The sequence below is a fragment of the Aotus nancymaae genome, unplaced genomic scaffold, assembly GCF_030222135.1.
Source record: "Aotus nancymaae isolate 86718 unplaced genomic scaffold, 86718_ANA_hifiasm-v0.15.2.pri h1tg000036l, whole genome shotgun sequence".
Classification (NCBI taxonomy): Eukaryota; Metazoa; Chordata; class Mammalia; order Primates; family Aotidae; genus Aotus; species Aotus nancymaae.
This window is the reverse complement of record NW_026988450.1, coordinates 36,946,687-36,973,968: the sequence shown is the minus strand read 5'-3', so window position 1 is coordinate 36,973,968 and position 27,282 is coordinate 36,946,687. Positions and strand designations below refer to the sequence as shown.

The 27,282-nt window shown below is 34.2% G+C and overlaps 1 protein-coding gene across 1 annotated transcript in view; it reads left to right on the top strand.

Moving 5' to 3' along the window:
* MMP16 (matrix metallopeptidase 16) overlaps positions 1–27,282 on the top strand; it is a 274,698-nt gene that overhangs the window by 208,524 nt on the left and 38,892 nt on the right. Inside the window, exon 7 of the mRNA XM_012465088.2 lies at positions 24,181–24,319. Within this exon, the coding sequence (XP_012320511.1) occupies positions 24,181–24,319 (139 nt within the window). The remainder of the gene's footprint in view (positions 1–24,180; positions 24,320–27,282) is intronic.

The window sequence follows — 27,282 nt, the reverse complement described above, 5'->3', positions numbered from 1 at the left end:
CAAAACAATACTCACAGAAATCACACAGCACAGAGTAATCAAAAATTACATTGAGTCACAGCTTAATTCCATACTGCCAGGAAGTGTCCTGATAATATTAATAGCATGTTGTAATTGGGTCTAGATTCACATAACACCAAAGGGAGCAATCACCAAGACACTGTAAGCAGAGAATTAAATGCAGTTTTCCCATAGTACAAAATCATAGCCTTTTAAATATTTTAGTACACATTTTAGGGAGCAACTGGAATTATATGTAATACTGAATTTTAATTTTAATATTAATTAATTTTCAAAACACTTGTATTTATAATTACACTTTAAAATTTCTCCTTGAAACCATTAAATGTTTTAATTGACATTTCCAGGCTTCTTAGCTATTATGGCAAGTATTAGTAGGAATGGATTCAGTCATCTGAGTTTCCAAATTCCCTCTCAGTCACTTTGTTTTTGGGTGAGTTCAAATATTTTGAGCATATTATATTTGGATACCTGTTTTGGACTCAGTAAAATTACTTTTTAACAGTATAAAGCAGAGTATTTAATATATGCTTTATGGTACATATTTTGGAATTTAGAATATATTTTATTATGTATATTTTATTTTGGTATAAATTTAGAATATAGGCAGGACAATTCTCTATAATCATGCATAAATGTTTTCTGAAATTATATTAATTGTTGTTCAACATCAAGAATGTATTAGCAGAAAAAAAAAGAGAGCATGGATATTGGTTAGACAGCCATTTCTTCAACACTTCCTAAAGCTTATTTCTTTATAAAGAGAGTTGCTTTTATGTGTTAATTGTGTGACCAGTCAACTTATAGAATTCTTTGTTACTTTTAATATTTTTTTCACCTGGCATTCAGGAATGTTTTTTAGTTTAAAGCTGTATACTTCATCTAGAATTTGCTTTGGTATAATGTGTAAATGAGGATTTTAATTTTTGTCCAAATTATTAACCTAGCTTTATCCTATTTTTATTATTGATAAATGTTTCATATTTCATATATATTAGAAACTAATATAGACAACACCTATTAAGCACCTAAGATGATTTTTCCACATGCTTTGAATGGATTATCATGTTTGTATATGACATCGTATGAGAAAGAGAGACATAAAAGTTAATTAGTTTCCATATACCAAGCTAGGGACAGCTTACCTCTGAATTTCTTGTTTTTATTCTTAATAGTTTTTCATTTTACTCAACAAGTTCAGTTATATTTTTTGTAAAATCCAGATTAATTTAATCCTAATTAATACCAAAATATAGAAAAAGAAACAATCTGAACACAATAGCAACAAAAAAATAAAACATCTAGGGCTAAACTTACAAAGAAATGTGCAGAACTTCCATGAATAAAGGTTAAAATTTATTGTAGCACCAAAATACAATTTTGATAAATAGAAAGATGTATCCTATTTTTGATGAGAATCTTTGTAGCTGCCTCAGTACCACTGCCCTAAAGCGCTTACAGTCCAGTGTGGCAAATAGACATTCATCAGCTAATCAGAAGACAAGTAAAATTCTACCTATATTAAATGCAAAGTAAAGAAGGCAGGAGGTGCAACAAGAGCATATAGTTTCATTTTCATTTGTAAAACTTGGTCATTAATATTGGGAGATGCTTTCCTGAGAAAGAGATACTTGAACTAACAATGAGCTGTCCATGTGTTTGTTGTTGTTGTTGTTGTTTTGTTTGTTTGTTTTTTCATAAGAGAACTTATTACAGGGGAAAAATCTGGACTAAAAATCAGGATACATGACTTCTTTTAGTGCCAGGCTATTTTTATCTAGATAAGAATTTCAGTTATTGGACTATAAATTGCTTATTAAGTAAGGCAAATAATAACAGTTATGCTACCCATCTCACAATGAGGCAAGATACTGAAAGCATTTTGAATGTTTCCAAATAGCTGAACTGATGTTAGACATTGTCATCACTGGTATACATTTTAGGATGAATTTTTTGAAATGTATGATACTTTTATGCCACTTTTATGGTTTTAAATTATATTAAGTAAAAAAATATTATATTGGAGACCAGCTGTCTTAAAAACGAAAAGGTTCTAGACTGTAAAGTTGAAGAATAATTATCAGAAGTTATATGAAACCTGAAAAATAAGACAAATTTTAAACAAGACTGAGAAGTAATATTTTAGTAAAAATTTTAAAATATTTCCCATTTTCCTCAATCTTTTTGGCTTTTATTTAAATAATTCTGTTTTTCATAATATAAAAAAGTTTCTTATATTCTTTTAGAACATGTACATAAAATTTGAATCTATACATTCAGTTTTCTAAAAATAATTCCTTATATGTAGATCACTTATTTCAACTTATCACTTATTTCTTAGGAAAAAAATGGTTTTATTGTAATATAGGAAAATTTATTTTGCTATAATTATGGCATTTTAGGTAAATAACTCATTATAAAGAGTCTACATATATATCATTCATAGAATGGGAGCAAAATGATCATCGTATAAAAATTTTTGCCAAGTTTAGCTGTAATTTTGTTTACATACAGACTTTTATACTTCTTTTGACTTTATATACTTATAAAATTAATTTTCATAATGTTATACTTGGATTTTCTTTGACAGGTGTCAGGTTAGAGCTGGGCATTGATAATAAACAATGAATTTGCTTTCTACTTTGCTTTCTCTTCTTAAAAGTCAATGAATGTTAATGCATTTCCAACTGAGTATTTCGTTTCATTTATTCTTTTAATCTATACTCACAATATTTACTCTTGAAATAAATATTTGCTATGTTATAAAGAATTGGCCTTGCGCTAAAGGAAGCTAAGCTTTGGCCCTCAGATATATGGAGTTAACCTGTGTCATACTTGATACAATCTCATCGTTTGGGGCAGGGGCTGGTGACCATAGGGTAGGAACTGGCCACACCAGAAATACCAACCGTGTGATTTAAAGTGATTCACATGGTATAAGTAGACCTAGACACTGAGTCCACCATGTGGGCAACCAGTTAGTCAATCCTGCCTACATAATGAATACCCAATAAAAACTCTGGACACTGAAACTCAGGTAAGCACCCATGGTTGACAGTAGCCCGTGGATGTCCTTAAACACCGATACTAGAATAGTAATGCATCCTGAGGACAATGGAAGCTTCTCAGACTTGGTGCAATATGTCTCTTCCTTTTGCTGATATTTTATCTGTACCCTTTCCCTGTAATAAAACATATTCATGAGTATAATAGTTATCATTGAGTTATTTGAGTCATTCCAGGAATTATCAAGTCTGAATTTCGGGAATCTCTCAAACTTGCAGTTGGTATCAGAGTGAGGGTGTCCTTGTGTGGACTCTTCCCTATGACACTGAGTTGGACCCTACCTCCTCACCATTGGTGTCAAAAGTCTTGGGCAGGACTTGGCACTCTGGAGGAGTGTGCCATTAAGTTCTAGTTTAGCTAACTCTAGGTAATTCCATTATCCAAATTTCTAAAATTTCTTCAACTCATTGACAGTTACACATTCTTTAGTTAAAAATTTATTCTTTGAAAAATTAAATATAACTTTTAAGGCCTCCTTGAATCTTAATTATTTTATAATTATTTAACAAACTGAATTATGGCTTTTGTCATAATTGATTTTCACTTGCAGGTTGGAAGGCTGGGTTGCAGACTTGGACTATGTCCCAAATCCCAGTCTTTTGATGTTTCCATTCTTTTTGTTTGTTTGTTTGAGACAGGCATTTTGCTCTGGCTGTCAGGTTGGAGTGCAGTGGTGTGATTATGGCTTACTGCAACCTCTGCCTCCCAGGCTCAAGTGATCCTCCCACCTGAGCCTCCCAAGTAGCCAGGACTACAGGTATACACAATGACACTCAGCTAATTTTTGTATTTTTTGTAGAGACAGGGTCTTGCCATGTTGTCTAAGCTAATCTCAAACTCTTGGGCATAAGCCATCTGCACAACCCAGCATCCCAAAGTTAGTGCTTTGGGATTAGAGGCATGAGCCACTGTACCTAGCCTCTATTCTTAATAGAATATTTGAGCAGCATGAATCTGTACAAAGAAAAGATCCTCTGCAAATTACGTACTGAGTATCAATATAGTTCATATCCTGATTCAAGTTAAAAAATTATTTTTTCTTACAGATAACTTAAATTTAAACTGAAATCATAAACATTTTCCCTAATTGAGTAAAACTCTTACCAAAGTTATAAGTACTGACTTTCCAATAGAGATCAACCAAAGGGTTATTACAGGTGACATTGAATGTTTTAAAATCTGCCATGTGAAGGAACCCATTCGGTTCATGTACAGAGGTAGAACTAAAACCTACAGTGAAAAAGCAGATTTTGCCCTAGGAATGTTTTTTCTCTCAATAAAATTGTTACTACAGGCCAGGCACGGTGGCTCATGCCTATAATCCCAGCACTTTGGGAGACCAAGGCGGGCGGATCACCTGGAGGTCGGGAGTTCAAGACCAGCCTGACCAACATGGAAAAACCCCATCTATACTAAAAATACAAAAATTAGCTGGGCGTGGTGCCACATGCCTGTATTTTCAGCTACTCGAGAGGCTGAGGCAGGAGGATCGCTTGAACCTGGGAGGCGAAGTTTGCAGTGAGCCAAGATTGTGCCATTGCACTCCAGCCTGGGCAACAAGAGGAAAATTCGGTCTCAAAAAACAAAAAGAAGAAGAAGAAAGAAATTGTCACTACAGAGGCCATATCCTTGAATATTAGAGATTGAAGGAAATCTCTCTACAAGATACAATAAATATGATCACTTACAGTGTTTTAAATGCTGGAATGTATAATGTTAGAGTGTTTTCTCATGTTTCCAATCATGGATGAGTCTGTCTGGGACCTTAAAAAAATTTAAAATACACCCTCCTATGGCTATATATTTAGACAATGTTTGCCAGAAGAGGGTGTGACTTTCCCACGAGGGTTGCATACTTAACAAATTCCATCAGTCCCCACATTGCCTGTTGGGAAGGCCTCTAATCAATCTTCCTAACAGGGCTGTCTCTAGACATAAAACTCAGTCCAACAGTAAATTATATACCTAAGGCCTCAGATGAAAGACTAGGAACTTAAATTTCTTGTTTCTGGAGTAGCTATATTTATCATGTTTATTTTTAAAACACCAAAGACAAAAAAAAAAAAAAAAGGCAGTGATTCTTTGAAGAATCAAAGGAGCAGGAAATAAAATCCTCCACTTTGTTCAAAATAATGCCGTTGCCATCAGCATTCAAAATTTGAAATAGGAACACTGAAGTCATGATTAGGCAATGTAGCCCAGTAAGACTTTTTATTAAGTTTAAAAAAATTAGTTATTAAAATATAATCACAGGTCTGCAGATCTATTACCTAAAACTCTGAAGAGATTTATCTCTTCCATAATCTTCTCATAGGATCTAGGGAGGTAACTCATAATCAAACCCATTATTATTTTTTCAATGAAACTTGCAAATATTACCAATAACTGGTATAAGTAGTCTCTAAAATATTGTCTGCCAAATAAGTTTGTACCAAAATCAATGAATAACTTTCTTTTTTCTAGCTTTCTGTGTTTTAGAACTGTGGATTACAAATTGTAGATCTGTTTAATGAAGAACATTGCACAACAATGTAAACAGACAACATTGTCACTACTTTTTTTCTTTACCAATTTTTCAGAAATCTTGTGAGGTATAAATAGTAAAATACGGTTTTGAGCTTAAAGTTTAAACAAGTTACAGTTGGCTTTCTTATACCACTGTCTTATTCACTACTCCGTTTCCGATGCCTAGCATAGCACCTAGCTTTTGGAGAAGGAAGACAGTTATTTATTAAATGAATGCATTCTAGGTAATCAGTGATTTAAGCCTTTTGAATGCTCAGCTAATAACCTGATGAGGTTATTCAGGAAAGTACTGTCAGGGACATTCTTACATTGTCAAAGCCTCAGTAGATAATCAGCCATAGATTCAGATTGAAGAGCTGTACTTGGTTTTGAAGTATATTATTTATGAGAGCAGAAAATCACTTTACAAAACAATATTCACTAATGAATCAAGTGGTATTATTCATCTTTCAAATATCTATAAATAAAATAGGTGCTCCTTATGAATTTTCTAATAGATATAAGCAGAGTTGGAAACTTGTCAATTCTCCCATTTTTACCACAACTTTGTGCCTACATTGAAAAAGGCATTCAGATATCCTTTCCCCATGGTAGGGTTGAGGAAGTAAGACATGAGAGTTGTGCATCTTGCCCTAATGCATAGAAGACCAATGCCGGAGGTCGGATTCAAACCAGAATCCAGGACCCTTAGTACTTTCTACTATACCATTTCGATTTAGGTTGCTAGTAGAAAAAAGAAATGTAAACAAACAACAACAACAAAACCACACACATTTCAGTCTATCTGTAGTTATAATAAGCTTGCAAAAATTTAAGTCAAATTTCAAGGCAAAATTAATAGAGGGTTTTTTTTTAAATATCTTTTAGCAAATTATGGCCTTCTTTTCTTGCATGTCACTAAGCATTGCCAGCAGTAAAATATTAACGTACTGTAAAATCTGTAGAGCTGTGCCTTGTATTTTTATACCTAATCAACTCTATCTATAATTTTGTAACCATGTGGCCCACCCTGAATTACAGTTGCAAGCTATATGCATTAATAATATGGAAACTACTGTGAATGAAATAAGGCTTTGAAAGTGGTTAGGAAGGCCAAAGAAAGAAAACTGAAATCCTTTTGACAAGCAGTTTCTGAAGCTCTGATGTCCCTTTAAAGGCCTTTTTCATGTTGGCGCGTAGAGAGGCTTTGCATAACACACAGAGTAAAACCTATTAACTCTAGTACAAGGAGCTAACAGTTTTTATGAGATCTGGAAAGAAAATGGACAAACTTTCCTACTATTGACATTTTAGTTTGAAATTACATTTTTGAATTTTTGGCTGGAGAAAACAAAGACCTAAGTTCTTTTGAGATGTATTACTGGTGTGTATCTGCCTCTTGTATTTCCTTGAGAGCTACATATTGCAAATCATAAATATTTTGTAAAATATTTTATAAACTATGAATATAAAGAGGCTTTTTAACCCCAGATCTTTGCTACAAAAACTAAAGTCTAGACAGAACATAGCACAAGGGAGAAAGACACTATTTCTTTTGTGTACTTCATGTTTATAATTATGGTCAGTAAACAATTTTAAAAATAAAGCAATAGCCCATCTTATTTGATGTTAAAAACAATGTTAATTTAAGAATCAGTGACCAATATCACTAGTTAATCTTTTTTCACTCTTTTAATTACTATCAATAATTTCAAATATTTATAGTTAATTTCTTTGTAAGTTAGTCTGTACATAATTTTGGTAGTAATGTTTGTCAGTGGAATATATGGTTGTCTATTTAGCTCTTACTTTTTAAGGATTCTGTTGGGTTATGTGGAAGAAACCACCATAGAATATTTTAAAGCTAAAGCATGTTTGAGAAAAAAGAAATGACTATAATTATCCCACATTTAAAATACACTATCATACTTCCCCAAGAACTCACAATATGTGGTTATGTTATATGTGAAATAAAGAGTTCTTTCTGTTATTTCCAGTAATACACTCTGCCTTGGTCTAAGCCCAAGACAGACCCGCTTTATACTAAATAAATGTTATGGCACTTTATATTAATGTGAGAATTCAGTGTGGGTTTTGGGCCAATTCTGATATAGCATGTAGAGATTGTTTTCTTGAAGTTCTCTAGTTATATATTTCAAATATGAAACATTTATAGTGTCATTGAAATTGCTAGTATACACATAGAAATAAAGGGAGGAAAATATCATTTAAGATTGTGTTTGATATTCAACCATAACCCAGACACTCTTGAAACAGGGCATAACAAGTCAGCATTTGTAATTCATCTATCAAAATAAAGCCTAGAATGACCTCCTTGCCTATTAAAAATACAAAAAAAATTTTTGAAATATCATTGATCATTTATGTAATTATTTTCTTAATTAAAAAACTTTATTAAATTTTATTTATAAAGAAGTAGAAAGAACAACAAAAATCTAGATACCAAACAACATTAAGGTAGTGTAAATCAGAATTGCATCCTATCTTAAGATGTTAAACATAGCCAAGAAAGTGACCAACCAGTTCATTCAGTACTTAGGGTCACTGTGTATCAAGACCTAGTCTTTAGGTTTATAGGCCAGGCTGTCTCAGTGATTCGGGCTTAAAAGGAATCACTGAACAAACAAAAATCACAAAAGACTGGGTATGGTTGAACAATAAGCCAAAATGGCAACTTATCAATTTATAGTGAGAATTCTCACAAAAAATATAAATTAAATATACCAAGAAGATTCTGCATTATAAGCCACATTATAATCAAAAGGCTGCTTCTGAAGCACTTAGACAATCTTAATGGCATCCCTAGAACAATCATATTTTGATAGCCTGATCAGTGTTTTGCTAGCATGTAGTTGATATTGTACATTGTTACATGTGTTAAGTTTTCAGGACATAAAGTACCCTGGGTAGTATTGAAGTCTCCCTGAACAAAATCTGCTTTTTATATCCTTTTGTTTTCTTAAACAATAAACGGTCTGCATTGCCCATTTTCAAAACCTCCATTTTTACTGGATTTCTTTAGAATATTTGGAATCTGAGACTTAAATACCTTTGTTATTCTTCCATAGATTTGCATGCATCCCAGTCTCACCAAGAGATACTCACTACCACTTAAATGGGTTAGAAATACCGATGATCAGTCTCTTCCATTAAAGACTTTTTACTTAACTTTCTTAATGTTATACTTACACATACAATATGTAACTTAGTACTTACTATATCTCGATATAAAATTTGGTAAATATTAATGGCAAAGATCAAATTGTGAAAGAAAAGACAATGCATTTTTTAATTTAAAAATACCTTTATGTTTCAAAAAAGCATATTTCTGTTGTGAATAACTTTCATCTTCATTTCTTATTTAATGCATTTTTTATTTATTTTTGCAATAAATATTTATAAGGTGCCTGCCTTTGCCTGGCAGACTTTTAGTATAGGGGAATGCCACAGTGAGCACAACAAAATCTCCCTCCTTAAGGTGAGCTTTATTTGGAAGATAGAAAGGACAGTCAAAAATCAGATAAATATACATAAGTATTTCAGACATTAACAAATTCAAAGGTGAAAATTAAACAGGATAATGTGATAGAAGTTAATAGTTGAGATATGTGGGAAGGAAGTTACTGTAGTTTGGGAAGGATCTTTTCTGAAGAGATGATATTTTAGCTGAGGTTTAAACAGATAAAGGAAACAGCAATGCAAAGATAAAAGAAATGAACATTCCAATTAGACCTGTAGCTAAATAATGGATTTTGTCAGATTCTAAAAAGAAAAAACAAAATTCTGAAAGTTATATCCATAGTGCCTATACCTGTGATTCTGTGATACCACAATTAGCATTTCAACCGACTATGCCAGTAGAGTTGTAGAAACACTCCACATTTTTAATCAATAGTTACAGTGTTTCCGCTGAAAACTGACTCTAGAAACACTAATGCCTTAGAATTATCTCACTTGACATTTTCTCATAGTCTTGGATCACTGCTGCATTTAGGAATTTATTTTCTTAGCAATACAGGAGTCTTAAATAAGTATGAGAAAAAAAATCATAGCTGGTCAAATGCTAAAATGTAATTTTCCAGAACACGGCTGTTCAACAGAACTTGCTGCAATGATGAAAGTACTCTATGTGTGTGCTACCCAGTATGGTAGCCACAAGTTACAAGGCTGCTATTAAGCACTTGAAGTGTGGCTAGTGCAACTAAGGGAAGTAATTTTTAAATTAAATTTAGTTAACTTAAATTTAAGTAGCTGCAGATGGCTAATGGCTACCATATTAACAGCACAAATCTAGAGAATTAATTTTAAATAATTATCAGTATTTGGGAACGTATGATTTGATTACTTCTTTCAAAAATTTAAGTTATGCCTTTGGACTACTAATAAGAGGTAAACTAGAATTTGTGTCTTAATTGGAAATACATTGATTGAGAGAGTATCTTAAACGAGTGTGTGTGTGTGTGTGTGTGTGTAAATGAATTAGTCACATTTCTGATGCCCCACCTTTTCATTCATTTTTCCTTTAGCATATACTAAAACAGTGTTCTTTCCTCTGTAGCTTAGGAGGTAATGGTTCAACAACACTCTATACCCAGAAGAAATGAACCAGAGCAATATACAGAAAGCTATTAAATTGAAGAGCATTAACCTCCATTCATTTAATGTGTTTTGGCTTCACGGTCACAATTTCTACTACATCTGACTAGTAAGAAATAGTTGACAGAATCTGACTAAGGAAGAAAAAATCTGCAAGGATCTTTTGGGGGAAAATATGTATTATTGGTCTTGTATGAAAAAAAGTATTTAACAAGAATGAATAATAGTGTTAAAATATTGCAAAACTGTAGATAATCTATATTCTCTATTGGTCTTTGGGAGTAGGTGAAAATCTGATATTTTTAATCATATGAGTGACTTGTGTTTAATTATGATGATTGCTTGATGTTCTGATTAATTATGATGATTGAATCTTAAAAACATTCTTCAGAAAATAGCTATGAAAATAATGTTCACTGAGCCCCCAAATTAGATTAGTGTAGGTGAAGAAAGCGTTTTGAAGGATCGATAGGAATGAGAAAGAAAAGGCTTTTCCTTTCCAGGACTTTCCAGACATAATATTGGCTACTTTTATTAGTGTAGCTTGGCAAATTGAACTCAAATATATATGCTTATATTCACGAGAATAATAGTAACGATGTTATTTTTCTATACATTGGCTCACATGAGACATATCAGACCACAAAAGCTATTTCAGTATTACCAAGGGCCACCTTTACCTGTTTTCACTGTTCAACTTCAGCTTTGGAATTGAATAGAACAATGTCTATTTTGTAAAGCTCTTTAAGACATATATGGTATAGAGACATGTTTAATTGTAATCAGTAATATAAAAGTAATTTTTTAAATTGTCAAAGAATTGGCAATTTTTACTCATGCATTTGAGCACCAATCAGAGGAAAGAATAACTAGATGGACCATGTATTACCAACTCACTCATTTTGTGTATAACTCACTGACTCAGTTTTCCTTTCAGAAAATGATGGTCTGAATGTAGCTCAATATAAAAATACTTGAACCATAAATATCTAACATTAAAAATGTCTCAATACAAAATGGTTTTATATTGTTTTACTTAATTTTGCCTAGGAAGAGTAATTATAAAATTAAAGTAAAATGATTCATTTCTTTAATATCATTTCTTTACATATCATTCCCTTTTAGTTCAATTGAAATAGTATTTGCTTTACACAATAATCAATAACCAAGTTTTCAGGACTAGATGTGTGGCATAAAGTAATATTCATCTATATTCATGATGTTTATAAAACTAATTACCATTGCAACTTCTTTTTCAATCCCACAATAAAAATCAAGAAGCACTGAAAAATTCTAAAACCTTGCAAAAAAATAAATAAATAAAAGTACTTGGGACTATACTTTTCCCTTCACATATAAGCAGAAGACAGGGAGAAAAAATAAATTTGTTCAACTAAATAAGCTTGTTTCCTCTCCTCATTTCCACATGAATTTGACTACTCATGAAGAAATACAGGGAAAATTACATGTTCTCAATTATATTTGAACTTTTCACTATATCCCCCAACATAATATACATGTGATTGAACAAGAAGGAATTTTCTCATATATATAAATGTGTTGCATGAACTCACCTTTTCTTTCTTAATGCTTGAAACCTAATTTGAATGTTTTTTTAATTATTATTATTATCTGCTGTATTGTTTTGTTCACTTAGCATCCCAGTCTGGGATGTATGTTTTATTATTTAACATTTACTTCTCTACCTAACTCAAGTGCTTTCTTTTCTCTGCTTGTTGCAGTAGTGGACTTCCTCCTGAAATCCCTAGGGCTTTCTTTTCTAATCCCAAGTGAACATTTTCCCCTTAGACATAGCACAATGCTGCATAGCCTGTCGGAATCTTCTAATTCCACATGTATTATTATTTCATTTCCTCTTCTTTTTAGTCCTTCATTTCCTATTTTCTTATATACATTCTACTTCAATGATCATATCATTGGATGCCCTATCAAGCTCTTGCCTTTCCATTCATATCACATTGTATACAGTTGCTTCTACACTACACATGCTACCTGGATGCCTCCTGGTCATCAAATCTTATTCCCCCTTTTACCAAGAAGATATGTCCTCTCCTGTTCACCATCACCTTCAGCCTGATGAAGCATAGATTATTTTGTGCTTTCCTTTTTGTGATACATATTAATTTCCTTTTCTATAACACCCTTAAAGTTTTCCTATGAAAGCTCAGCCAACTTCATCCTTCATCACCTTAAAAGGCTTCTCAAGTTATTCTTAATGTATGCATCTTCCAGCCTAGTGAAAGAGATATATCATCTCTTTTATGCGAAAATGACACCTGGTACTATGTTCAACTTCTATACATTCGCAAAGTTTCAAATGTTATACACCAATTTTATTTTGATTATCTTTTGTCTTTAGTTTCCCAGTTGCTCAGAATGATTTTCAAAAATGATTTGATCACATTGACATAATTGTTCAAGGCTTCTTTATTTTACTGAATAATTAGGAAACTTACTGACTTATTTTTAGTTTTTAGAACTTTCTCCAATTGCTTTTGTCTTCCACAGTGAGTAAGTTATGGGTAAAACCCATAAAAATGACCCAGTAGCTGGGCCGGGCATGGTGGCTCATGCCTGTAATCTCAGCAGTTTGGGAGGCCAAGGTGGGTGGATCTTGAGGTCAGGAGATCAAGACCATCCTGGCCTTGAAACTCCATCCTGGCAGTGAAACTCCGTCTTTTCTAAAAATACAAAAAATTAGCCGGGCATGGTGGCAGGCACCTGTTATCCCAGCTACTCGGGAGGCTGAGGCAGAAGAATCACTTGAACCCTGGAGGTGGAGGTTGCAGTGAGCCCAGGTCACACCACTGCACTCCAGCCTGGGTGACAGAGCCAGTGAGACTCTGTCTCAAAACAAACAAACAAACAAACACCCAGTAGCACAGTACTTTCCATTCCTTAATGATTGTGATCACCTGACTTTCCTCAAGACTATCTTAGAACTTGATTGCTATCTTACTCCACAGCAAGTTGTGCCTTGAGAACTTATTTTGAGTGCTAAGAAGGGCAGTTACCTTTTGAACTCTGTATTTAAGTAAACAAACCACAGCCACACAGGGACAGCAGAAGGAATGTTTTCAAGAGCATATTAGCATAAAGCAATTAGGTAATGGTAATGAGGATTAGTCTCCCCTGTTATGGCAACAACTGCTCCTGAACTCTGAAACAAAGTCACTTAGGAATCTTTCAGGGTTTTTTGCCTTGTAATTTCTTGGGAATTCTCTGCCCTGTCTACCCTTATCTCTTAGGAACAAATCTCTAATTCTACCTAGGCCTTTAACACTTAATTTGTTGACAAGTAACTTTGTGTTCCTTTAAAAGAAAAAAAAAAATCTTTCCCTATGGTACATTTCCTCCTGGGCAAACCCCCCTGCCTGCTTCCCTCCCACTGAGGCCTCTGCACTTGCTCAGGGCTTTTACATAGATAGAGTCTATTGACTCTTTATTTCTTTTATATACATATATATATGAAATATGTATATATGAAATATATATATAGAAACATGTAAAAGGTTTCATTCCTTCCACTTGTTAATATGTTATGTCCTTCCTCTATTATAATAAAGTCTACATTTTGAGCATTTTTCAAAAATACTGGCAGTACCCAAAGTGATTTGACCTATTGAGATGTTTTATATATATGTGTGTGTGTATATATATATTTATATATAGTACATGTTATATATGTATATATACATATATATACATGTATATATAAAACATGTACAATATATAAATATATATACATACATATATAAATACATATATAAACACACATATACATATATATAAAAATATATTTTATATATATGTATGTATAGTCCTCAACTGGCCAGCCTACTTAGACCATTGGATGGATAGTTTCTTATATATCCATATATACTCTCTCTCTCTATATATATACTTTTTATATATATGTTCATGTTTTATGTTATATATATATTTATACATATATATAAAACATGTATATATATATATATATATAAAGAGCGTATATATAGATATATAAGAAATTATTCATCCAATGGTCTAAGTGGCCTGGCCAATCTAGGACTACAGGCCAATTTAGGACAGTCAGAGCAGGAAAGAGGTCCTGAGGGAGAGTTTCTGTGAGGACACCTAAATAGAATATTGATCAAGTTTTCCTAAATGCCAGGCCAAGAAAAAGATTTGCTGATCTATCTCTGTCTCTGTTTTTCTCTCCCTATCTTCGAACATTCATTCAACAAATGGTGCTGGGAACTGTTCCAGGGCTAAGGGATTCTGTGTTTTAATAAGGCAGATGAGGCACATACTCTGATGAAAAGCAAGTGAACAAATAAACAAGGTAATTTCCGAGAACAGTAGGTATCGTGAAGAAAATAAAACATGATGCTTTGATAGAAAGAGACTGAAGAGACAACTTTAGCTTGGGGTGGTGGTTGGAACTAAAACTGAATATATTGCCTATGTACCTTGGCTAGAAATGGCCTTATATTCAGCAAGAACATGGGTTTTATTGTATATGAGACATCTTTCTTCAGTTTGAAAATAAAAGGATGATAATTCTTGATAGATGTGCTAGTGATACAGCTGCTTTCTAAGCTCATAATATTCACTAAAGCGTAGTTCCCATTTTATAGAAGCAGCAAGAATAGCATTTTATACAGTATTTTGAAATTAGCTGTTTGCTTCTCCTCCTGTGTAGATTGAATATACATTCTTAAAGAGTTGGTATTTTTGAATCCAGAACTGCTAGCACAATGGAAGGAATGAAACCTTTTACTTGTTTCAACATTTAATTATATGGTATGTGAATTATTTAGAGCACCTTGCTAATATTCCTGATCTTCAGATCTCAAAGGAAGAGAACAAAAATCAGAATATCATACAACAATAATGCATGGTTCATTCTTATCTGGAATTTGTGACTACTTTCCCTAACTGCAGTACATCGATGGTAAACTTTTTAGTGATTGTTCTTTTCTTCATTGCAACCATCCCCAAGTAATTTCTAAACAAGAGTAGATTCAAAAAGAAACAGGAAAAAGATATAAGAATCCAAAAAGACAAGAGTGTCAGCACACATTCATCTTTCACTTACTCCTCAGCTCGCTCTTTCTGTGCTAGGGTTGAACTATATTTTGGGTATAGCAACACTTTACCATTTATTGTTTAGGTATAGAAATCGGATAAAAATAAATATTTATATTATTTCTGAATGAGTGTGAATTTTTAAGCTTTAAAATTAGTACTCTGTTAGAATTTAAAATGAATACTAATTAATGAAAAAGGGGGTCAATATCTGCTGTATCGCTTTACTCTTTGGTCTTCAGATTTTTCCATATAAATTAATATAAAAATGAATATTTAACATTTGGAGACTGTAAACGTTAACACATAAAGTTAGCACGAGTAGTGAACAAAGTATTCTGAATATATCAACTCCCTTTTCCTTTGAAACACAAATAAATACTTCATTTATTAAAAGTTTTTATGTATTAATTCAAATGGTAACTGTGACATTCTTCCTTGAAAATAAAGACATTAAGGGAAATTTCAAAATTGTGAATTTAAAAATTATTAGAAGAATCACTTGTTAATATGTTACCTCCTTCCTCTACTATAATAAAGTCTACATTTTGAGCATTTTTCAAAAATGCTGGCAGTACCCAAAGTGGTTTGACCTATTGAGATGTACTGCTGCATCCTTTCTCACAGAATTACATGTGGTCAATCTTGGATTGATGAGCCCTGAAAACCGTGCCTGAAAAATCATTGCAGACGTTCAGGACTGTCTTAGTGAAAAAGTATATTCTGATGGTTGCTTTGAAGAGCTTTTCTCCTAATATTTATATACCAAAACCAGCTTATGTCAGCTCGTGTGATAAAATATTGAAAGCTTCCCGGAATGGCATTATCTTTGCCAGACACATCTATTAAGCCTTCCTTAATAGTTTTTTCTTCTTCAAGTTATAACTTTACTTTTTCTTTCCCAATGTTGAAAAGTAATATAGTTAATTAAGTGTAAATGTCCTTGCTCTCTCTTTAAACATTACAATACCTTTTACAATTCTTTGTAAGCAGTAAATCTGAGAACAAAATACAATGTGAAATTAAATTAATGGATTTATAATGTATTTGCATGATATCACAATATGTGGTTTCACATTTCCAGTCCACATATGTTACAGTCAAATGAAGCATATATTACCCTTAGTTACATGCCACAAAACATTTATTTGTTTCTTTTTTAATGAACAAAGATGTTGGTTGTAGCCTTTTTTATAGTAGCAAATCTAAATGGCTATTAAATAGAGGTTTAATAAACTTATATTCACTAGTTAGTAAAGTATCTAGCCATCACAAATACTTACAAAGATTACATAATAATTATTTATAACTTTTTACTAATAAGTTTTTTAAAAATACAGAAAAGTTGCAAGAATAAATCTGTTCACACCTAATATTTAGAACTATTAATGCTTATATTTTCTTTAAATGTATGTATGTGTGCAAATGCAATGCACATGTGCAAGTGTTTGGTATCATTAAAAGTTGTAGGTATCATTAAATTTCATTTTTAAATACAGGATCCAATGACAATCTATGTTGCATTTGGCTATGTCTCTTTAGATCTTTTAATGAACTCTTTTTTTTAGCCTCTTGTCTCTTTTCCTTCTTTTTCTTCTTGCTGAGACCCAGCCAGCTGTCTTATAAACTCTCTCACATTCTAGAATGTGTTTGATTGCTTGTCTTAAGTTATTCCTCTTTTAAATGTGAAGAAGTTAAGTCTGAAGGCCCAGGTAGATTCTGGCTTAACAAGTTTTGCCTCTACATGATTGTACATCATAGATTTTGTGACTTTCAAATGCCTAACTATTCTGTGTTGCATCACATTATGAGCACATAGCAAGATGTCCACTATCACTGATGCAATACTTGATGCTTAGGGTGGCAACAGACATAACTGCCTGATAAAAGTACACGTTTGCTATTAAAATTAGCATAAATACACACAAGTGCATGTAAAGTTGGTGAGATTTGGATAAGGTTGGTAAATTGTATCAATCTCACTTTTCTGGTTTTGAAATTGTACTGTAGTTAGGCAAGAGTTACCACTGAGGGAAATGGAGGGAAGGGAAAATGAATCTCTTTGTGTTATTTCTTATAACTGCATATGAATCTAGTTACCTCAACATGAAAATTTTTGTTTTTTTTTTTTACTTTGCAGGCTGCTTTTTAGCAATGGGCAAATGTTTTCTTTCTCAATAATAGAGGAAACATAGTTCACATTCAGTGATGGTTCTTGTTCGAGCCAGTTATTTCATTGGGAGTTGCAAAATGATTTTTCTGTTTCTGTTTTCCCTTAGCTACCAAGGGTTACCTCTGGGTGGAGAGCATCCAGCTGGGCGCCTCTGAAATCTCATTCTGCTTACAAAGAGATAGAACAAAAGCAGGCCTGCCACGGAATGGAAGACCACCATTTCTTTCTCTGCCTTTTAAGCATACATATAAATCACCTTCCTCATTACATATATAGTTGCCACAATTTTGTCTTTCTTTCACTATTGTTGCATACCCAATTTTTTTCTTAGGAACCAGTTTAATTTTCAACACCGGTTTTCCTGGACCCTCTGGATGCCCACATCAGAAACCTTCAAAACACAACTCATGGCTAGGCACAGTGGCTCACGCCTGTAATCCCAGCACTTTGGGAAGCCAAGGCGGGTGGATCACTTGAAGTCAGGAGCACAAGACCAGCCTAACCAACATGATGAAACCCCATCTCTACTGCAAATACAAAAATTAGCTGGGCGTGGTGGCAGATGTCTGTGGTCCCAGCCACTTAGGAGGCTGAGGCAGGAGAATCGCTTGAACCTAGGAGGCAGAGGTTGCAGTGAGCTGAGATGGTGCCACTGCACTCCAGCCTAGGCAACAGAGCAAGACTCTGCCTCAAAATAAATAAATAAATAAATAAATAAATAAATAAATAAAACACATGATTGCTTGTGAGCTAACATATATTTATAGACATAAATGTTTTTCTAATTTTTTCACAGCTAGTGAGTTCACTTGGTTAGAATGCCATCTTAATAAATAAGCTTAATACTCATATTAAGCAGCTACCTTGCTTTAAACAATCTCAGATATATATACTCATCCTACGATAATATGGTGAAAAAATTGGGAGATTTGTCTAGTAAATGTGTTAGAGTCCTACAATATGCCAGACACAGTTCTCCATGCTGGTAATCCAGTGATAAGGAAAATACACACTGCCCCCATTCCTGTGGAGCACATCACACAGTGGAGCAGGTGGAAGAAATTACGTCACAAATACAATGATGTAGTAACACATTGTGTAAGTGCTGTGAAGTCAAAGTGCAGAGTACTATGAGATACTATAAAAGAATGTCTTAGTTCATCAGGATATGCTATAACAGAACACTGTAAACTAGGCAGTTTACGAACAGCAGAAAATTATTCTCCACATTTCTGGAGGCTGGGAAGTCTAAGGTCAAGGCACTAGCTAATTCCATGTCTGGTGAAGACCCACTTTTCATAAATGGTAACTTCTAGCAGTGTTCTCACACAATGGAGGGGGTAGTGCAGCTCTCTAGGTCCTCTTTTATAAGGGCAGTAACCTCATTTATTTGGGTTCTGTCTTTGAGACATAATCACTCCCAAAGACACCACCTCCTAACACTTTGGGGGTTAGGATTTCAGCATATGAATTTGAGAGGACACAAACATTAAGATCATAGCATAGTGTTACCTAATTTCAGAGGGCAGCCAAGCTCTCTTTATGGAATAATATTTCAGCTGATAACTAATGGATGATTTGTGGTTAAATTGATGGAAAAGGAAGAACATTTAAAGTGCAGTAGTCCACTCTTATCCGTGGGGGTTATGTTCCAAGACCCCCAGTGGATGCTTCAAACTACAGATACTACCAGACCCTATATACACTATGTTTTTACTTATACATACACATACCTATGATAAAGTTTAATGTCTAAATTAGGCACATAACAAGATTAACAATAACTAACAAAATAAAGCAATTACAACAATATACTGTAATAAAAGTTTTGTGTATGTGGTCTCTCTCTCAAAATACCTTATTGTACTGGACTTACCTATTTTTGGACTAGGGTTGACCACAGGTAACTGAAACTGTGGAAAGCGAAACCACAGAACCGGAGGGCCTACGTAGGGCAAACTGCCTGCAAGGTGTCTTAAGGAAGAGAGCTTTCCTCTGTCAAACAGCTGAAAGGAAGCTGATATAACTGGAGCAATGTGAGCACAAGAGAGACTGCTGCGAGCTGCGTAGGAGCTGGAGGCAGGAGTCCAAGTTTGAATTTCATTCTAGATGCAGTAGGAGGCAAAGCAGAGGCTTTGCATTGGCATTGCAGTCATCTCAGTGAAATACAGTGGCAGCTGGGACTCGGATGGTGACAGTGGTGATGGTGAGAAATAAAGAGATTTGAGATGCTGTTTCAGAAAGGAGGAAGACTAGACAGAGCAGGACTGAGGTGGCTTGTCAGAGGAGGGGCCAAAGAACTGGTGACTGCTAGAAATGTTCAGTTTGAACATGTGACACATTTGTAGATTTATGTAACGTTGTTAGTTAAATATATGAATCTGTATATCAGAAGAGAAGTGAAAGTAGATCAGTTCTACTGATTAGTTTTTTTGTTTTTGTTGTTGTTGTTGTTTGTCTGTTTGGTTTTGAAATGGCGTATTGCTCTGTCTCCGAGGCTGGTGGAGTGTAGTAGCGACATCTCGGCTCACTGCATCCTCTGCCTCCTGGGATCAAGCGATTCTCCTGCCTCAGCTGATTAGTTTTTTAAAAGGGTCCTGAAAACAGCCGTTTCAATTGATGGTAGATCATTAATATCATCATTTCATATATAGACAGTAGGCCTTTTCTATATAGTTCTCAGCAAACATGCCTGTCATGAGCCAGAATTTTAAAGGATGTAAAAGAATAATAAACAGAATTTCCCCATATGTTACTACTACATGGAAAATAAATCTACATATAAGACCATAAGTGCTTGTATATTAAGGGAAATATTAGTGTTTAAGTAAGATTCCAGTTTGGTAATGTTTAAGTACTGCTTTTTTCACAGGTTGACTTTGCAGATAGGCTAGCTATGATTTTTTTTTTTTTGAGACAGAGTCTCACTCTGTTGTCAGGCTGGAGTGCAGTGGTGCAGTCACAGCTCACTGCAACAACTTCTGCCTCCCTAGTTCAAGCAATTCTCCTGCCTCAGCCTCCCAAATAGCTGGGATTACAGGCGTGTGACACCACACTCAGCTAATTTTTGCATTTTTAGTAGAGACAGGGTTTCATCATGTTGGCCAGGATGGTATGGATCTCCTGACCTTGTGATCCATCCACCTCAGCCTCCCAAAGGCAGTTATGATTATTATTTCCCCTTCCACCTCCTTCTATAAGGGCTGTAGCAAAGAGAGAGAGAGAGAGAGAATGAGAGAAAATGAGGGAGGGAAGAAAGGGAGAAAGGGAGAGAGCCAGAGAGGAAAGGAGGAAGGCAAGGGAAGGAGGAAGGAAGGAAGGAGATAAGAAGTTTGAGGCAACACACAAATAGCAGATTTAGAGCTCCCTAAGGGTTAATTATGTTTCTTTTCCTCTCCACCTAAAACGAAAACCAAACTTAATTGTTTAGAAGGCTGAAAACAAATGTATTTTCTTTATTTTTCAAAGACCTTTAAATATTATACTTTTCTAGAAAGCAGAATATGTACTAAACATCTACCTATTCAAATATAGTTTTTATGTTCTTGTGACCCCTTCATAGCTTTTATATTTTTTAAATAAGAAATCATCTTGACCACAGCAGAGAAAAAAACTGAGAACTTAATTTTAAGGCTTTGGCTTCTAAAAGGATCATTACTTTTACTTTGCTCTTTTCTCTTTACATTTTGTTTTCTTAAAATAAATATTTATTATCCACCTATTATGTATAAGGTCCTTTTCTGGAAATATGGAACCATATATAAACAAAAGACCAACATTCTTGCCATCAGAGAGCTTATATACTTAGTGGAGAGAGAACTAATAATAAATTAGTAAAACAAGTATTGTATAAAACAACAATAAATGTAATGAAGGAAAATACAACAGGAAAGGGAGGTGAAGAGATCCAGCAGACCTGTGTGAGTGCAGTGAGGGACTTCAGTTTTAGATAGGATGGTCAGAGAATGTCTCACTTATAAGGAAAATTCTCACAGAGACCTAAATACCATTTTAAGTAACCTTTCTATATGAAGTGTTCACAATCCCTGTTTCTGAAATGGCAATCTATAGTAATGATGGCATGAGTTTACATCCACTGTGACAGAATGCTTTCTAAATTATTTGTACCATTGCTCTCTGCTAAACTGAGGATAAGTTGAATAGAGGCACAACCTGAATATCTATAATTTATATGACTCTCTGCCAAGGCTGTCAACAAAAGCTAGTGGAATTCATCTGCAGTTTCACATGACCTTCTGAGTTTTTGCAAATTAACTATGTTTATCTTGAGGCAGAACTTTCATTTCCCCCCTTATTAGTGGCAAGTTGGGCTTGTATTCCTATCTGCAGACTGCAACATGTGTCTGCCACTAGCCTGGCCCTGTATGTAGTGAGATCATAGCAATGGGAAGGGCTTTTGTGGGAAAAATTGGAATGTGGTCCAGGTTTTTTCACCAGATTTCCTCCCATTCTTCAGCTTGGAGAGCTTTCTGTTTCATTGTTCCATATATAGTCATGGTCAGTTATTTATTTATCAGTATCCATTTGGTGTTTATTCATTTCTACTAATTATTTTGGTATATACATTACAATAATTTAAGAATATTTGGAGATTGGCATGGTTTTAACACCCACTTAGAAGCCCTTGTTATATCTAGACAAAAATTCTGTTTTTTCTTTTAAGTTATTTGAATACCACTGACTTATATTTTATGGGCAGAAAATTCTTGATTTTCGTGTCCCTGTATATTTCTCTGACTCAACCTTTATATGACATTGCATTTGAAAATCTGTTTCTTTTATCTACTGCATATGGATTAAAACATTATTAATCCACCCCACCTAACACCAAGGAAATTATCAAGAAAAGGTGAAAAACATTTTTTAAAAATTGGTGGGAATAAGATACATGGCTGGAGCCATAGTATAGCTGATATCCAAAGAGGAAACAATGAACAAGAGACAGAACTGTAAACAGAAATATGAAGAGGAAAGTAGATAACTCATTTCAATATAATTTTAATGATAATAACAACCAAAAATTTTGGTAGTAGTCTGTGCCAGGTTCTCAGAAAGTTCTTTGTATGTAATACAGTAGTTAATCATGTTGTAAATTAGATATCAGTTTGTACTAACTCAGTGACTAGTATATTGACCAAGGTGACACAATTGTTAGGGGACAGAACAGGAATTGCATATGAACTTAGAGCCATTAATTAAGCTATTTCCTCCTTTTTTAAAAAAATAACAGAAGTTGGTAAAGAAGACAATGCATGATAACTAAAACAAAGTACAACTATTAAAGGCTCCTAAGACTATTTTAATATTTGGATTCATTTGCATGAAAGTTCATTGTTATATTAACTGAAGTCCAAGAATCCTCAGTAGATTGTGTGTGTGTGTGTGTATGTGTGTGTCTGCATATGAATATATGAGTATATGAGTAATTGAAAAATCCTAGAAGGTCTGGTTTGGTATATACATTACAATAATTTAAGAATACTTCATTTGAAGATTGGCATGGTTTTAACACCCAGTTTACATATTATTAATAAAAGCATGTTAGCCCAAAGCATGAGAAAGCCCTGCAATAAATCACTTATTAATATATAAGTTGTGTGGAAAGAGCAAGAAAGAAAGCAGATAATTAAAACTGAAGTATTTTTGTGATGTATACTTGTCTAAATAGTGGCTATATTTAACTTCCAAGTGAAACATTGCTTGTATGTACAGAAATTTAAAATAATGTGAAATTTTAATTATATTTAAATCAATTTTAAAAATACACCTTTTAAAAATATTAAAACACTGAGTATTTCGATTATTTTCAAATTTTTAATTAAAAAAACTGTTTAGTGTCATCAGATGTATCTTTTTTTGGGTTTAGAAGATATTGGTTTTGGTTTTGAGTTTTTTTTTTTTTTGCCCTTAGTAAGCATTATGGTAAAACATATTGTGTGTAGGCCATTTATTAATTCAACAATGTTATAAAAACCTGCTGTGGGTCAAGCTATGTGTTCTTCACTAGAGATAAGAGTGACTAGACACTTTTTGTATAAAGTGACCTGTTCTATGACTGAGCGAAATACAGAGTATTCCCATAGCAGATAGGAAAGGCAATTAACCCAGACTAGAATCCTCTGTGATGATTTTTTTTTTTCAAAATAATTTTGCTTGTTTTTTATGCATAAATTTGTCAGCCAAAAATACATTTAATGATGAAAGAGGGCTCTACTTTATAACTGTTTGAGACAATAGGCATAACAGGGGAATACAGACAGGTATGGACTCTATTTCATCCTCAGCTTTTTAGGTACGGTGATCTTGCATATATCTAAAAATGCTAAGAAGCATACATGGCCCTAGCGCTGACCTCATATTCAAGAAGGTGACATAGCCACAAATCTGGCAGGGACTTATCTGTGCTACCTCCATCTAGAAAGCCTTGGAGATAATGTAAAATGACAAGAATAAGTATGTTGACATTATATTTTTAATCACACTGTATGGCTTAGACATTAAGGAGTTTACTACAAAAATTTTTGTTATCGTTGTGGTCAAGTTGTTTAGCTCTTTCTTTGACTGATTTAATGTAAGACAATAATAAGTAAACCAGCTTAATTTCAAAAGTGCCCAGCCATTGTGCTGTGAAATGCCAGGGAGGCCTACATGCTTGCTGAGAGATACCTTTGCTTGGTTTGCAGGACCAGTGGTTTTGGCGAGTGAGAAACAACAGGGTGATGGATGGATACCCAATGCAAATTACTTACTTCTGGAGGGGCTTGCCTCCTAGTATCGATGCAGTTTATGAAAATAGCGACGGGAATTTTGTGTTCTTTAAAGGTAAGGATGTTTTCCATATCTGGCTATGTTGTATTTTAGTCATTTTGTATAGGGCCCTGTGGTGCACACAGAATTGATTAGTGAGATTAGATAGCTAATGGATTTAATGAAATAAAGTATGTTGACTAGAAATATAATTGAAATAAAAATAATTTTCAAGTTTTATTTTATTTGTTCTCATACGGTAGTCTCATGTCAGATTTAAGAGATATTCTTTCTCTTAGAACTTTTGGATTTGACTTAAAAGTACCAAAAAATAAATTAATACATAAATAGCCATTACTCCACTGACTAAAGGTTTGCTTGTTTGTTTGGAGTATTTGGTGTTGCTTGCGGATTTTAGGCAATAAAATCTATTACACTCCTATTTTCACATGTAATCTCTGAAATTTTACTTGATTTAATCAGTTTATGTAAACAGATTCTAGCAAACTAAGAAATAAAGGCAAGAAAAATTTAGAATTATCCACTTATCAGTATCATTAAATGTATTGTCTGTTATGTATCTGACTGCCAAATTTTAATCTCACAATTACTACCAACTGTCTGGCATGCAAAAGTGAGATTACCTCATGAAGTGAATTTAGTCAATTGCCTATTATTTTATCCTCAAAACTTGTTAATGTTCAAAACAACTGATCTTAAATCTGTGGAGGAAAACACAGAGACAAGAGACAGATTGAGCTGGAGAACTGAGGGAATTGTGAAGGGAATGTATTTGAGCTGAAGCTGAGAAGAACTCGAGTATAAAAGTACATGATTGAACATATTACCCAAGAGCCTAAAGGCCTGAAAATAAGCTTATACAGGACTAGAGCCTGAAGGAAGGAAAAGGGGGATCTTAATCCCTCAAAAAGCAATTATTCCCAGAATCAAACTAAAATAATTCATAGTAATGATGACGGCAATGAAAACATGGAATTTGGGAAACACTTGTAATATTTAAAGTAAGGCTCAAACTACCTATATAAAATGAAAGTATACACCTGGACTTTATCTTTACAGATTGTTCCTCAATAAAAGAGGCAGTTCAGTACATTAGCTGTAAGAACATGATAATCCTATGGCCATGTTGCCAACTTTAAACACTAGCTCTATGAACTAAACAATCTACTCAATTCTCTTTACCTCAATCTCCTCATCTGAAAAAAAGGCATTTGTATTATTACCCATCTCAGAATTATTTTGAAGACTAAATTAATTACTACATGTGAAGAGCCTGGCATGTACAAGCCCTCAGTAAATGCCAGCTATTGTTGCTGCTAGTAAGATTGCTGCTAATTTTCTTGCCTTCCTGCTGTCTATAATAAGCATATAAAAAAAGTGAGCGTGCACCACACCACGGACAAAGCAAGGATACCACCTAAAGCCTGTGAATCTTAGTGACATGATATTGGAGGGGAATTCCCCTCTCCTACACCCTTCCTGGGTCCCATGAGTAGTAGCAACAAAAAGAAGGGCAGGTTAAGTCCCGACAAATCTTCCACTTGGAGACTGTCCCAGGAGGCCCCGTCTCCTCACAGGACCAGTAGTGCCTTCTGACAAAACTGCCTGAGGAGAAACTGCCACAGTCATAAATTCCTGTTCTGACAGCTCTTTATTGCCTCGGGGCCTTCTCACTTTTATTCCGCTTTGCCACTCCTCACTCTCTTGCGGCATGGCTAGCTCCTTTTCATCTTTCAACAGCCAGCATAAAAGGCTTCTCCTCCAGTGCCCTCCCTGCCCAGTCTATGTAAGTAGTACCTTCTAACTTGCACAAAGCATTTGTAAAAAATTGAAATTACCCATACCATTGAAATGGAAATTGCATGAGAGATGGAACTTGTTTATATTTTCCTACGTGTCATTTTATTTTCAGTTTCTAAAAGTGCTGGGTGCATAGTAGGTTCTCAGTAAACCTTTCAGTAAAAGCAAGATCACTGAATACTGACTTGACTCAGTATGGTGTTTCCTATGCTATGGTGCTTACAACAGCAATCACTTCATCTTTTGTCCCAGACTTACATCACCTCCAGAATGTTGAGCTTGTCAGTGGTCTCTTCTGGTACATTGTCAGCCTCAGGAAATGCCTACTCTTACAAATTTTGTCACTTTGAGAACCATGCTGTGGTGGCTTTTTCCTCCAGTTTACTCTCACCACCACCATCAAATAAACCCTCTTAAAGCCCAGTGATGACCTGTAGCTCTCCTGCTCAATAAAGCATTGATTATCCAGAAACAGTCAAGTTCTAGGTGTTCCCAGTGAGACCACACTCTTCCCTAGTCTCTACCTCACAACTGGCAGGAGAGGAGTGACAGTCCCAGCACCCTGGGCTTCTGATGTGAAATGACCCCCTTCACTACCCTCACCACAACAATCATAATCAAAATATTTCTCCTTGACACACTCTTTATGGCCCTTATCACCCTCAAAAGACCAGAAACCTACATCATTCCTCATCCCACATTGTTATTCCAGTTTGCTATATGGGCCATGAGGCAGTTGCTGCCCCTTTGCTAGCAGTTGATCCCCTTCCCTGCTTATGCTTAACTCGTGACAAACCATCTGACAAACTATATATTTTAATTGTTTATCTTTCTCACTAGAATATCAATCCCATAAAGGCAAAGTATTTTATTTATTTATTTATTTTTTTTTTCTTTTGTACACTGCTTTATCCCCAATATCTTAAACTGGGCTTTGACAGACTTTTTCTGTAATGACAAAATAGCAAATATTTTAGGCTTTGCCACCCATATGGTGTCTATTATATACCTTTCTTTGTTTTGTGTTGTGTTCTAACTTTTAAAAATATAAAAACTATTCTTATATCATGGGCTGTGCAGAAGCAGGCCATTGTCATAGTTTGTTGTCTTAATACCTGGAATATAGTAGACACTTGACAAAGATTGATTGAATGAACCACAAATAAGATTCAAGCCCCAACCTGTATTTATAGGCCTGTACAAGTTGGTTTCAACCT